At 58.6% G+C, this 12344-nt stretch overlaps 1 protein-coding gene across 1 annotated transcript; it reads left to right on the forward strand.

Annotated features, from left to right (window-relative positions):
- Positions 1 to 11096, forward strand: LGALS3BP (galectin 3 binding protein). The gene is made up of 6 exons (XM_032617127.1): positions 1 to 329; positions 2207 to 2281; positions 3347 to 3538; positions 4010 to 4141; positions 6425 to 6677; positions 9446 to 11096. The coding sequence occupies exons 2-6, from the start codon at positions 2230 to 2232 to the stop codon at positions 10476 to 10478; spliced, it is 1662 nt and encodes a 553-aa protein (XP_032473018.1). The 5' UTR covers positions 1 to 329; positions 2207 to 2229; the 3' UTR covers positions 10479 to 11096.
- The last annotated feature ends 1248 nt before the right edge of the window (positions 11097 to 12344 follow it).

The raw sequence follows: 12344 nt of genomic DNA on the forward strand, positions 1-12344 counted from the left end.
ATTGAAATTCAAATGTGGCTGTCGGCCGCCTTGCTCTGGTTACAGAATCAGCCAGACTGCCGCCTCGGGCCGCTGCCATCCCCACCGCCCCAGTCAGCACCGAGGGGGATTGGGGTGGTGCAGGAAGCCTTGGCGGCAGCCAACCCCAGAAGAAAACAGTGTCAGGTGGTTTCTAGGAATCGAAACTAGACTGAGCTTTCTGAAGCATTTCCTGAGACCAGCCCGACCATGCTCTGTACTGGAAGGGTTTTCTGGGTTGAAGATTGACCTGCAGAGGGATCCTGCAGGTGGGAGGCTATAGGACAGCCATCAGTAGCTGTCTCGGGCAGGTAAGCTTGTGCCTCTTGCTCTCAGGTGGGTGTCCCTCTCTCTATACCATGTAATCTCATGGGGGCCAAGTCTCCCTGCTTGTAGCCAGATGGGGATCTGGTGCTTCTCCTGAGTCCGGGGACCGTCACCGCGGCTCCATGTCCAGAGGGTCTCTGTGGACTGTTAGTTGGGCAGGGTGTCCACTGGCACACAGGACACCAGCCCAAGGGGCAAAAGCGGGCTCGGAATTCAGCCAAGGTGCTCTCTCTGCTCAGTGCTTTTCAGCCCAGGCTAAACCTGCCCAAAGGAAGAGCACCTCTCTCCAGTCTGCATAAACTCTGTCCCACTTCCCAAATGAGTCAGGCAAAAGCGGGTGGTCGCAGCCACCTGAAGTACTGTGATATTTGCATACCACGTGCCAAGTGCTTAAATGGCCATTTGTCTGGGGCCTTGAGTTCCTGTTTCAGGAAGAGCAAAGCTGGTGGCTGCCACCGTCTGGGGAGTGCAGAGGGTGGCCAGCCATCCCCATGTGCCTGGGACCTAGGGCATGTCCCAGGACACAGGAGTTCCCGTGCTAAAGCCGGGACAGGCCCCAGTGCACTGGGCGGTTGGTCATCCTAGCCCCTTGGCCATCTGCTGAGGTCAGTGTAATGAAGAGAGGGCACCCCCACACAAACACACCACGCACGGCTCCCCAGCTATGTGAGCCGAGCCGGCTACCCCTTCGCTTGTAAGGTGGGGTCAATGAAGCATTTCTCAGGCTCGTGGTCAGGATCCCACGAGCCAGCGGTGTGAGCCGTCCTGGCCCAGTGATGCCGTTCAATGATGGTTAACAGGCCTTCGTGCCTGGGAGCCCCCGGGGGTCTGGTTAACGCAGTCCCGGGGTGCCGCCCCGAGGTCACCAGGCCCTGACTTGAGGGGCAGCCACAAGAGAGGCCACATCTCTGCTCGCTGGGCCCCGGGGGTGAGTGTTGGTGTTGCAGTGACCACCCCCTTGTGCGGACAGGAGGGGAGGGAGGCAAGTGAGGGGCAGGATGGGGGTGAAGGGGAAAAGTGAGCAGTGACAATTAAACGGAGCCAAGAAGTCCAGGCAAAAGTGGGGAGACCTGGATCCCCCCTGCCTGCCTGCCCAGGGCTGGCTGTGTGGCCTCGGTGGTCCCCCACCTCTTCGAGCCTCTGCTCCTTGGGGACACTGACCTCAGAGGTCCTCGCATCCTGTGCCCCTCCCCGCAGCCTCTCCCCACCCACAGCCGGCTGCACAGTCAGAGGCCTGGGCCTCAGCCCTGACCCCTGTCCGCCCCGCCCGACGCACCCAGCCCAAGCTCTCTCACTGCTGGCTGTCCCTCTGTCACTCCTGCCCGGATTTCTGGGGCCTCGTCCTGCTGCATCCCCCTGCCCTGCTCTTGCCGCCCCCTCCCTTCCTGGGCTCACTTGGTCCAGAGCCCACAGAATGTTCTCCGTCTGCTGCAGACCTCAGGGCACCCACTCAGGGCTCCACTGACTGAAGACAAAGCCCCATCCTGAGCAGGGCTCCCCAGGCCCTCCCAATCTGGGCCCCGCACACCCTGCCTTCTCCCTCCCCTCCTCCCCACCCATCCCCCCCACAGCCACGCCAGGCCTAGCTTTCTGAGATGGGCTCCTGTTCCCACTGTCCTCGCTGCCCAGAGACCCCCCCCCTTCCTCTGAGCAGGTCTCCCTCATCCTCGGAGGACCACCTTCAGATGAGGTAAGGGGCCCCCGCCGGGCGCTCCCCAGGCTCCTGGCTCTGAGGGTGCAGGCCCTGCACCCGCCGGCCGCCCTCCGTGATCAGGGTCCAAAGGCTGGGTGGACACGCCGGCCCTGGTGCCACGGGCTGTCCAGCTCCGCCGTCTCACTCGGCTGCCTCCTTTCGCTGCAGGACAGGGGCTCCCAGGCAAGACCATGGCCCCTCTGTGGCTCCTGTGGATGTCGCTGCTGGTCGCGGGGATTCACGGTGAGCGGGCCCCCGGAGATCTGGAAAGCAGCGTCTGTGAAGCTGCCGCTCCCTTGCTCTGCGGGGTCAGCCCCCTCTTTGCAGAAAATCAGGGCAATGTTCTGCCCGGTGCCTGGGTGACGGGAGTCAGCCCGGGTCTTCTCTCCTGCTTGAAACCCCGGGTGTCCCAAGTCATGGCTTGTATGTTTCGGTGGGGGGATGCCAAGGGAGTCACCATTTCATCCGGTGGGAACCAGAGGGACCCGGCAGGAGGGGCCCACAGATTGGCCAAACCCTGGGGGACACGAGGCCAGTGCCCTTTGGACACAGATTCCAGAGTCCTGGACGGCTGTCCTCACCCTTCACACTTCGAGGCCCTTCCTCATCCTGGTGACCCCACAGAGGCCTGTTGCTCCCCCATCTGAGAAGTGCCCTTTGACACGGCACCCAGCTCCTGCCTGACCCTGTCGGCTCCGGCCGGGGCTGAGGTGGGGCTGGGCAGGGGAGGTCAGCGGGCCGAGTCCCAGAAGAACAGGTGTAGGGCCAGGACCCCGCTTCCTCTCCTTGCCTGGCACTCTGCCTGAGTTCCGGGGCGCCCTGGGCCTGCTTGCCCCCCATGTTCCCACACGCCCCTTCCAGCAGTCCTCACTGTGGTGCCCGGGCTGCACCCCAAGCCCCAGACACCCTCAGTGGGGTCAGTGTGGGCCTCTGCCCCATCCCCCATTCTTTCCTTGGGGTCCTGCCACCCTACTCTCAGGTGGCATCGGGCACCCCTCTGCCCCATCTCTATCAATAAAGGGTTCAGACCTCAGAGACAAGAAAGGTGGAGTCTACCCTCACTGTGTGTATGGGGGGCGGTCTATGTGTACTTTCCATTCCTCCCCGGGGGGTGATCCCCTCGAGGATGGATGGAGTCTTCAAAGCTAATGATCCAGGGGTCACCCCCTACTGGGGAGAACTTTACTGCCCCCGTGAAAGCACATGACCCCGGAGGAGGGTGGGGCGGCCATGCTGCTGCCTTGGGATGGAGACCCAGCACGCGGCTTTCATCCTTGCTGACCTCTGCTCTCCCTCGGGAGCTTGCAGGCGTGAAAGACGGTGACATGCGGCTGGCCGACGGGGACACCGCCAACGAGGGCCGCGTGGAGATCTACTACAGCGGCCAGTGGGGGACGGTGTGTGACAAGCTGTGGGACCTGACAGATGCCAGCGTTGTCTGCCGAGCCCTGGGCTTCAAGAATGCCACTGAGGCTCTGGGCAGAGCCACCTTCGGGCCAGGTAACCTGTGAGTCCCCAGGTCCTCCAAAGCTGGACGCGCTGCTAAGTAACCAGGCCCAGGAAGGGATCGTACCTAAGGCGGGCAAATGGCGTTCCCGCCAGCTCAGTGCTGGCAGAGGTTTCAAAGAGGCCGAAGCCCCGCGCTGGCTGAGCGCTGGCGGCCCGGCGCGCACGCAGGCTTGGCCGGCGGCCGTGTCCTCCAGCCCAGTGGCTCCACTCCGGGCAATTTACCTTCTCGAAACAGTTTCCCCCCAAAAGAAAAGTCTGTGTGCAGTGCCTGTGATTCAAAAAAAGGGAAATCATCCAAATATTCAGAGACAGGGGTAGACACGTAAATTACGGTATAATAATTTGATATCTACGAGGCAGACAGACCTTGTGAGAACAAGGCTAGTTCGTGGTATGACGTTACAAGAGCCCCGAGAGCCCCAGCTCCCCCTCCAGGCTCTGTCGTCCTTGCTGTGCCACCAGGAAGGGGCCCCATCATGCTGGACGAGGTGCAGTGCACCGGGACAGAGCCCTCGCTGGCCAACTGCACATCCCTGGGCTGGATGAAGAGCAACTGTAGACATGACGAGGACGCCGGCGTGATCTGCACCAACGGTGAGCGGGGGCGGGGGGGTGTGCCCCATCCTGAGCCCCAGGGCCCTCCCTGTACCCCCGCCCAAGAGCTGCCACGGAGGCCCGAGCCCTGGATCCCAGGGACGGTGGTCACGTCGGCTCCCCACCCCTCCACGCGGATCACACACCTTCCCATGCAAAGGTTCGCAGGTGGTGCCTACTCTCCAGGAGGGGCAGGAAAGGCCCAGTTCCCACCACCTCACAGCAACAGAGCTCCACTTCCTTACCGCCCCCCCCCGCAACCCCGACCGGAGCCACTCAGAAATGCTCCATTTAACCCGATTCTCGGGCAATGAGCCACATTCCAAATACAGGCACACCTCGGAGATATCTCAGGTTCGGTTCCAAACCACTGAAAGCGAGTATCACAGTAAAGCGAGTCACAGGAATTTTTGAGTTTCCCAGTGCCTGTAAAAGTTATGTTTACACTATACTGTAGTCTACTGAGTGTGCAGTAGTATTATGTCTAAAGAAACAATGTACATACTAAAATATTGAATCACTATGTCGTACACCTGAAATTAATATATTGTAAACCAACTATACTTCAATTAAATAAATAAGCAAGCACACTTAGTTGGAAGCAGAGCTAGAACTGGAACAAAGATTTTCTGACCCTAGTCCAGAGTCCTAGGTCACTCCTGCAAGAGAGAAAGCAGCTGTCACCGGGTGCAGGCTCCTGGCCCAGCAGCGCCCCCTCCCTGTGATGGGGGGAGGTGCGGGGAGACTGACACCCGTGCTCAGCTGTACACGGGCAAGGCCTTGTTGCATTAAGAGAGGATTGAAGCTGAAGAGTTTCAGATAAAATAAATATGCATATTTTCTCTCTTTTTTTGTAGAGAACAAATTTAAGGACTAGCCAGTTCTAAATATAATAGATCGATGGCATAAAATCAGTGAACCAGAAAAGCTATCGATGAAAAAAAAACACTCTACACACCTTAATTTTTAGAAGAATAATGTACATACCTTAATTAAACAATACTTTATTGCTAAAAAATGCTAACCACCATCTGAGCCTTCAGCAAGTCATAATCTTTTTCCAATAGTAACATCAAAGGTGACTGAGAATTACCAAAATGTGACACAGAGACGCAAAGTGAGCAAATGCCGTTGGGAAAAAGAAAAAATGGTGTAGCTCAAGGCACAGTTGCAACAACTTTCAGTTTCAGAGAAACGCGGCATCTGTGAAGCACATTAAAACGAGGTGCCTCTGCACCCTGTGTCTACACGCTGCAGGCGTATCTCTCGAAATGCCAGCCTTTTGTTTCTGCTGGTTCGCATTCCAAAACATATTACAGCACACCCCCCGGACCCGGGCTTAGACAGCCTGCTGGACGTGCTTTAGACGTTTCTTGGGGGCAGAAAGGCCTGATTGCAAACAGCCCCAGCCCTGCCCTCTCCCCAACGCCATCAGACATTCTAAATGGACCGAGGCTGCCCCGCAGTTTTGAGTCCTCGGGTCCCAGTTTTATCTCGTCTCTCATGACCACTTGTCCTTCTCCCTGGGCTCGCACAGGGAGCGTGGGAGCACGTGCAGGAGACACACCTGGGCTGTGGGGCTGGGGTGCAAGGCAGGAAGCAGCCCTGGCCTGGTGGGGAGCCCCGGGGTGAGAGTAAAGGAGAGTCTGGGGTGCAGGGAGGAATGCGGGGGCTGAACCCACCTGGTTTAATTGTCAGAATTGATTCAAACCTGTTTGTGGCAAAGAAAAAACAGATGGAATTTAGTTTCTTGCTAAGCTTTGGGAGGGGCCAGGAGAGGCGGTGCATCACCCCTAAACCACCCTGGGGGCTTCAAGTAGCTTCTCTAGGCCTCGGTCCCCTGAAGGAGGCTGCTGAGAACCTCAAAACTCTAAATAGGGTTGCCATTAAACCCTCCCTCTTCAGACCAAACCAGGCAGGAGGTTTGGGTTTTAGAAGGTCATATCTGGGTGAGTGATTGATTGGGATGGGGCCCCAGGCTCTGGGAGTCAGCGCCTCCGAAACACCCACCTGGATGTGCTGTCAGAATCTGGAGGAGGCAGATGAGCTAAGTAGGGGTGTTTGACGGAGCGGGGGCTCTGGGCCACGGAGGGCAACAGCACCCCGTCTTCCAGGGCTGTTCTTTCCTTGCCTCCCCAGGAGCCTTTCTGAGTAGATAAGGCAGGAGCGGGGCCACGATTTAAGGGAAGAAACTGACTCCAGGGAGCAAAAGTGTTTTCAGGTCACAAAGGAAGCAAGTGTCAGGGCCCCTCCCAACACGGCACGTTCCCTTCTACCCCTTAGAAACCAGAGGCATCCACACCTTTGACCTGTCCAGCGAGCTCCCCGCAGCTCTAGAGCAGATCTTTGAGAGCCAAAAGGGCTGTGACCTGTTCATCAGGGTGAAGACGAAGGAGGAGGACGAGCTGGGCATCTGTGCCCACAAGCTGATCCTGTCCACCAACCCCGAGGCACACGGCCTGTGGAAGGAGCCGAGCAGCAGTGTCACTATGGAGGTGGATACCGAGTGTGTGCCTGTCGTCAGAGACTTTATCAAGTGAGTGTCCTTGGGGCCAGGGGCTGGGGACTGGGCAGCATCCCCTCCAAGGCAAACCGCAGGGACGAGGGATGCGGCACCGACGGCAGCCATGCTTGGGTGAACACGCTTGTTCACACTTGTGTGCACACACACTCACACATTCGCACATTTGCCTTCACAGCCACGCATCCTCACATTCACACGCACATTCTTTTTTTTTTTTTTTTTTTTTTTTTAGTGGTACGCGGGCCTCTCACTGTTGTGGCCCCTCCCGTTGCGGAGCGCAGGCTCACAGGTCCAGCCGCTCCGCGGCATTTGGAATCTTCCCGGACCGGGGCACGAACCCGTGTCCCCTGCATCGGCAGGCGGACTCTCAACCACTGCGCCACCAGGGAAGCCCACACGCACATTCTTATGCATTCTTTCTGCAGGGGCTGTGACAGATGGGGCAGTGCACGCACGCACACACGCACGCACACACACGCACGCACACGCACCCCTCTCTCTCAGGTGTCGTAAAAGCATCCAAAAAACAACCATCAAAGGATTCTCCCTCTTCTCACCTGACTGATCTGCTCACTCAAAAAATTCTTTTAAAAACCGAATCCAAATCTGTTGCTGGAGAAAAGTGGGGGGAAGCCCTCAGGCGGGGCCGCCCAGGCCTCGGGTCTAACCAGTGGGCCGGCCACGCTCAGGAGCCCGTCTCCCAGATGAGAGTGGGCCCCGAGGGGCGGCCCCTTCCCCCAGAACGCCCTGCTGGGGGCCACTCTGTCCCCACCCGAGGGGCCTCCCGGGGGGCTGGTGTTCTGCGAGCATCGATTTGAAAAAAGAACCACGTCTATGAAAGCTGTTCTCTCTCGTGACCCAAAGCTGTAGGTAGGTGAAAGTGACATTTAAGAGAAAACAACAAATGGCAGTTAAAACAGATTAAAGTGGCTTCTTTTCAGCCAAGGACAATATAAGAACTTGGCAGCCATCCGGTACCCCTCCTAGCGGGACTGATATCTGTAATGCGTTTGCGCCTGTCCCCAGCTTCCCGGCCCCAGCTGGAGTCACCGCCCTTGGTCAGAGTTCAGTGATTTTCTGGACTGTCTGGCCATGTGCTCCGGCTCTCTCTCCCTGTCTCTCCCTGTCTCTTTCTGTCTCCCTGTGTCTCTCTCTGTCTCTGTCTCTCCCTCCCTCTCTCTCTCTTCCTTTCTCTCTGCCCCTGTCTCTCTCCCTCCCCTAAGGCAGAGAGGCTGCAGTGAGCCCCGTCCAGGCCCCAGAAGGCCTCAGAAGACCCCTGCTCACTGCGGCTGCCCCGCACGCTCCCCTTCCCTCTTCCCAGTGTTCCCCACGCGGCAACTGCTATTCAGAGCCTTCTGTCAGTAATCCGGCTTCTCACCAGTTTCTGGGGTCTCTGGGGGTCACTAACATCCCGGGGCCTTTGGTCTTTTTTCTACCTTTCAGGATGTTTTCTTCCCTGATGGTGGCGCAGGGCCGAAGGGCTGATTGCGACCCCCTGTCCCCAGCCACTCGGGTGCCCGCCTGAAGCTGAGGGTGGCCAGTGTGCCCAGACCGGGGAGAGCCAGCCGGGCTGGGGCATCACCAGGTGGGAGCTGCACAGCTCCCAGCGGCTGGGAACCATCCCTCTCTGGCCCCAAAGCGGGATTAAGGGGTGGTAACAGAAACATTCTGTGGTTTCCTTGCTCCCTTTGTCAATGGCCATCTGCGGGGCCCTCGGTGCCACCCCTTGCCTATAAGAGAGGCAGTGCCTCGTCCGCTGTCCGGGTGCTGCCCAAGGCGAAGGTTCCTGGGCTCAGGCCACCACCAGGCAGATACCCAGCTATGGGCGACGGGCCAGAGGGTGCAGATGCCCTTTTTTGCCCCAGAGTTCACGGCCATCAGCAGGATCACGTGATGTGTGTTGAGCGCATGAGGGCAGAGAGGGTGGGAGGAGGGCGGGCCCACCTCTGCCACCGGCACTGGACACTGTGGGGCCCCAGCTCTGCTCTGGGCGCCCCCAGCTCTATGTTCAGGTAACAGGGTAGCCACCAGGTCCGCTGCTCCCTGGAAGGCTCAGCGTTCGAGAGAAGCCATGGGGAGAGTTTGGCTCTTCCCAAAGCAGGACCCCACTCACCATGTCCCAGGAGACAGCAGCCACAGCCTGTCGTTTCCCCTCCCAGCAGGCTCTCTCCGCACGCATCTTCACGCAGCAAAGGGCTTCCTGGTGGCTCACTGAGTTACATGGCAGATGGCACAGACTGGGTGCCGCCCGCGGGGCTCACGGCTGGTGGGGAAGGCAGATAGGAGGTGGCCAGCGACGATGCCTATGTCACGGGAACACCTGACAGGTGCTGGGGGTCACGGGAACACCTGACAGGTGCTGGGGTCAGAGGGGCGCCTACGGGCACCCAGTGGGGGCCCGAAGGGGTCTGGCCAGGTGCGTGACGGTGGGAAGGGAAGGGCAGGGCAACGCTGATGCCCGTGATGGCCAGCAGGCCCTGGCGCCCATGGTCCGGCCCGTGAGGACGATGGTGATGGTGGAGGAGGTGGTGGGACCACCTCCCTCACGGATGAGGATGAAGCAATCTCCTCAAAGAGCCTGGGATCCGCCCACACCTGGCTCTAAGCAAATGGGAGCTTGGAATGTGCGTTGACCAGGAGATAAATCAGGGGGCTCTGAATGCCCCTCGAAATAGCTAGCACCGCGGGTGTCAGCGGTCAATCGCACACGTGCATCAGGGCACACCTGCTGCCCTGCGGGGAAGGAGTATCACCAGGCATCAGCCCTTGTCTCCCCGCAGGTACCTCTACTCCCGGAGGATCGACGTCTCTCTGTCGTCAGTGAAGTGCTTGCACAAGCTCGCCTCTGCCTCCGGGGCCAAGCAGCTGCAGAGCTACTGCGGGCACCTCTTTGCCATCCTCCTCCCCCAGGACCCCTCTTTCCGGACGGCCCTGGACCTCTATGCCTATGCCCTGGCCACCTGGGACCCCGTGCTGGAGGAGATCTGCATGCAGTTCCTGGCCTGGAACTTCAGGGCCCTGACGCAGGCCGAGGCCTGGCCGAGCGTCCCCACGGCCGTGCTCCGAGACCTGCTCTCCAGGAATGAGCTGGTCACTCCCAGCGAGCTGGCTGTGCTGCTGGCCTTGGATGAATGGAGCCAGGAGAGGCGCATCTCCCGCAGGGAGGTGGAGGGCTTGGTGGAGAGGGTGCGGTTCCCCATGATACCGCCCAGCGACCTCTTCACGCTGCAGTTTAACCTGTCCCTGTACTGGAGTCACGAGGCGCTGTTCCAGAAGAAGATGCTGCAGGCCCTGGAGTTCCACACCGTGCCCTTCGAGCTGCTGGCTCAGTACAGGGGCCTGAACCTCACCGAGGACACCTACCAGCCCCGGCTTTACACCTCGCGCACCTGGAGCGCCTCCGTGACAGGTTCCAGTTACAACCCCTACCGGTCCTTCCAGACGCCCCAGCACCCCAGCTTCCTCTTCCAGGCCAACTCAGTCTCCTGGTCTTTAGTCTACCTCCCCACCGTCCGGAGCTGCTGGAACTACGGGTTCTCGTGCTCCTCTGACGACCCCCCGCTCCTGGCCCTCTCCAAGTCTAGCTACTCCAAGCCCACCATCGGTTATGAAAACAAGGCCCTGATGCTCTGTGGGAGAAACTTCGTGGCGGACGTCACCAACTTCGAGGGCTGGAAGGCCCTGATCCCCAGTGCCCTGGACACCAACAGCTCCAGGAGTGCCTCCTTCTTCCCCTGCCCGGCAGGGTCCTTCAGCAGCTTCCAAGTTGTAATCCGTCCCTTCTACCTGACCAACTCCACGGGTGTGGACTAGACCCGAGGCTGGGTGGCAGGAGCGCCCGGAGGCGGGGCACCTCCCATCCTTCACCTCCTCTCTGCAACCATCTCCAACCACCAGCCACCAGATGGCCCCCCCCCCCCCGCTTCCGTTGATCTCTCTGAGCTTAAAGAAATTACTGGAAGGTTTCAACTACTGCAGTCCACAAACCGAGAGCTCCCACTTCCCACTGCCCGCCCAGCTGGTTTGTTGGGAAGCAACAAGATATGAACAAGGAGCTGTCGGGTCTCCTCCCCTGCCTTTCACTCTGCCCTCTGCTGTCCCTTATCAGAGATCATTAAAATTGCACTGTGGGCGCTTCCCTGGTGGCGCAGTGGTTGAGTATCTGCCTGCTAATTCAGGAGACACGTGTTCGAGCCCTGGTCAGGGAGGATCCCACATGCCGCAGAGCAACTAAACCTGTGAGCCACAGCTACTGAGCCTGCACGCCTAGAGCCTGTGCTCCGCAACAAGAGAAGCCACAGCAATGAGAAGCCCGGGCACCGCAACAAAGAGTAGCCCCCGCTTGCCGCAACTGGAGAAAGCCTGTGCACAGCAACGAAGACCCAATGCAGCCAAAAATAAATAAATAAACTTATTTTTTTTAAAAATGCACTGTGGTTCCCAAGTTCTCTTGTTCATGCAGAAAGAGTTGTTGAATCCACCGGGTGTTCGGACATTGGGTGTGCTGGGCCCTGGGGTCCAGTGAATGAGCAGATCCAGTCCTTTCCGTGTGAAGCTGCAGTCTTGTGGGTGAGACAGGCGATCACAAGTAAAACACTTGGGGTAAATACAAGCTGGAATAACAGGTGATGGAAACCAGAGGGTGGCAGGGGGAGGCACAGGCTGGAGCTACTTTAGTGGATCTCAGTGGAGAAATGAAGAGTGCGGGGCAGCAGATGTGGGGGAAATGGGAGGAGGGTGTGTTCCAGGTAGAAGGAACAGCACGTGTTTGGAATCTTTTCTCCATCAATCCTTGCACATGTGCACAGGGATGGGGGCAGAGATTCTCATCTCAGCGTTGTTTGTAAAAATGGAAATTTGCAAAGAACCTTAAAAGGCCACAAACAGAGTGCTTGACCACAAATAAAAGACACCCACCATGGGGTGGTCAGGCAGAAGAAGGATATACTAGAAGGATACTGGAAGACCCACAGAATCTAGGCCAAGGCGGGGGGACCGGGCCTGGGGTTCCGTGGGTTCTGGGTGCTGGAGGCTGCCCCTACTGGAGCAGGGCAGGAATTCTAAACTCTCCCCGCTTCTTTGTGATGCATACTCCAGGCACCTGGCCCCAGTGGAAGCATCTGGTTGGCCAGGCTCAGGCCATGTGCCCTCCACTCTCGGCCAGGGCCTGAGAGAACAAGTATCTGGACTGTTTTGGCCTCGAGAAGGGAGGCGGCACAAGGCTCACCCAATGGGAGGGAGGTTCACAGGCTGGGCAGCCAAGACACAGCCGTCCCCACCACACACTCCTCTTCCCCAGCGGCCCTGCGAAAACAAAACCAGGGACACAAAGCCTCCACCTGATCCCATACAGCCTCACCCTTTCCCAAAGGGTGCCCCCAGGCCCCTCAGGCTCCAGGCCCACCATCTTGGCCACCTCTGTAGCGGTCCTTTGACATTTTAAAAATCTATGACTTTAAATCACACTGTTGACCATTGCCATCACCTCTCGGCCACATCAGCTCGTAAAGGAAGACAGAAAGGAAATGTTCATTATCCATGTGCACCAGACACACACGGGGGAACGCTGTCCTCGCTGTAGCAATGAGTCAAGAGACCAGAGCATCTCCCCTCTCCTACCCACTCCGTGGACCTCTGCCCACAGACAGCAACTCAGCAGTGAAGGTACAGGCCTGGTCA

The sequence above is a fragment of the Phocoena sinus genome, chromosome 20 (genome assembly GCF_008692025.1).
Source record: "Phocoena sinus isolate mPhoSin1 chromosome 20, mPhoSin1.pri, whole genome shotgun sequence".
In the NCBI taxonomy this organism is placed as follows: Eukaryota; Metazoa; Chordata; class Mammalia; order Artiodactyla; family Phocoenidae; genus Phocoena; species Phocoena sinus.

What these genes read in the sequence shown, in the direction of transcription:
- LGALS3BP (XM_032617127.1), top strand. Translation starts at nt 2,230, where the DNA reads ATGGCCCCTCTGTGGCTCCTGTGGATGTCGCTGCTGGTCGCGGGGATT. An exon ending in CAGAGCCACCTTCGGGCCAG is followed by an intron (nt 3,539 to 4,009) that starts GTAACCTGTGAG and finishes CTGTGCCACCAG; the next exon opens with GAAGGGGCCCCATCATGCTG. An exon ending in CGGCGTGATCTGCACCAACG is followed by an intron (nt 4,142 to 6,424) that starts GTGAGCGGGGGC and finishes TCTACCCCTTAG; the next exon opens with AAACCAGAGGCATCCACACC.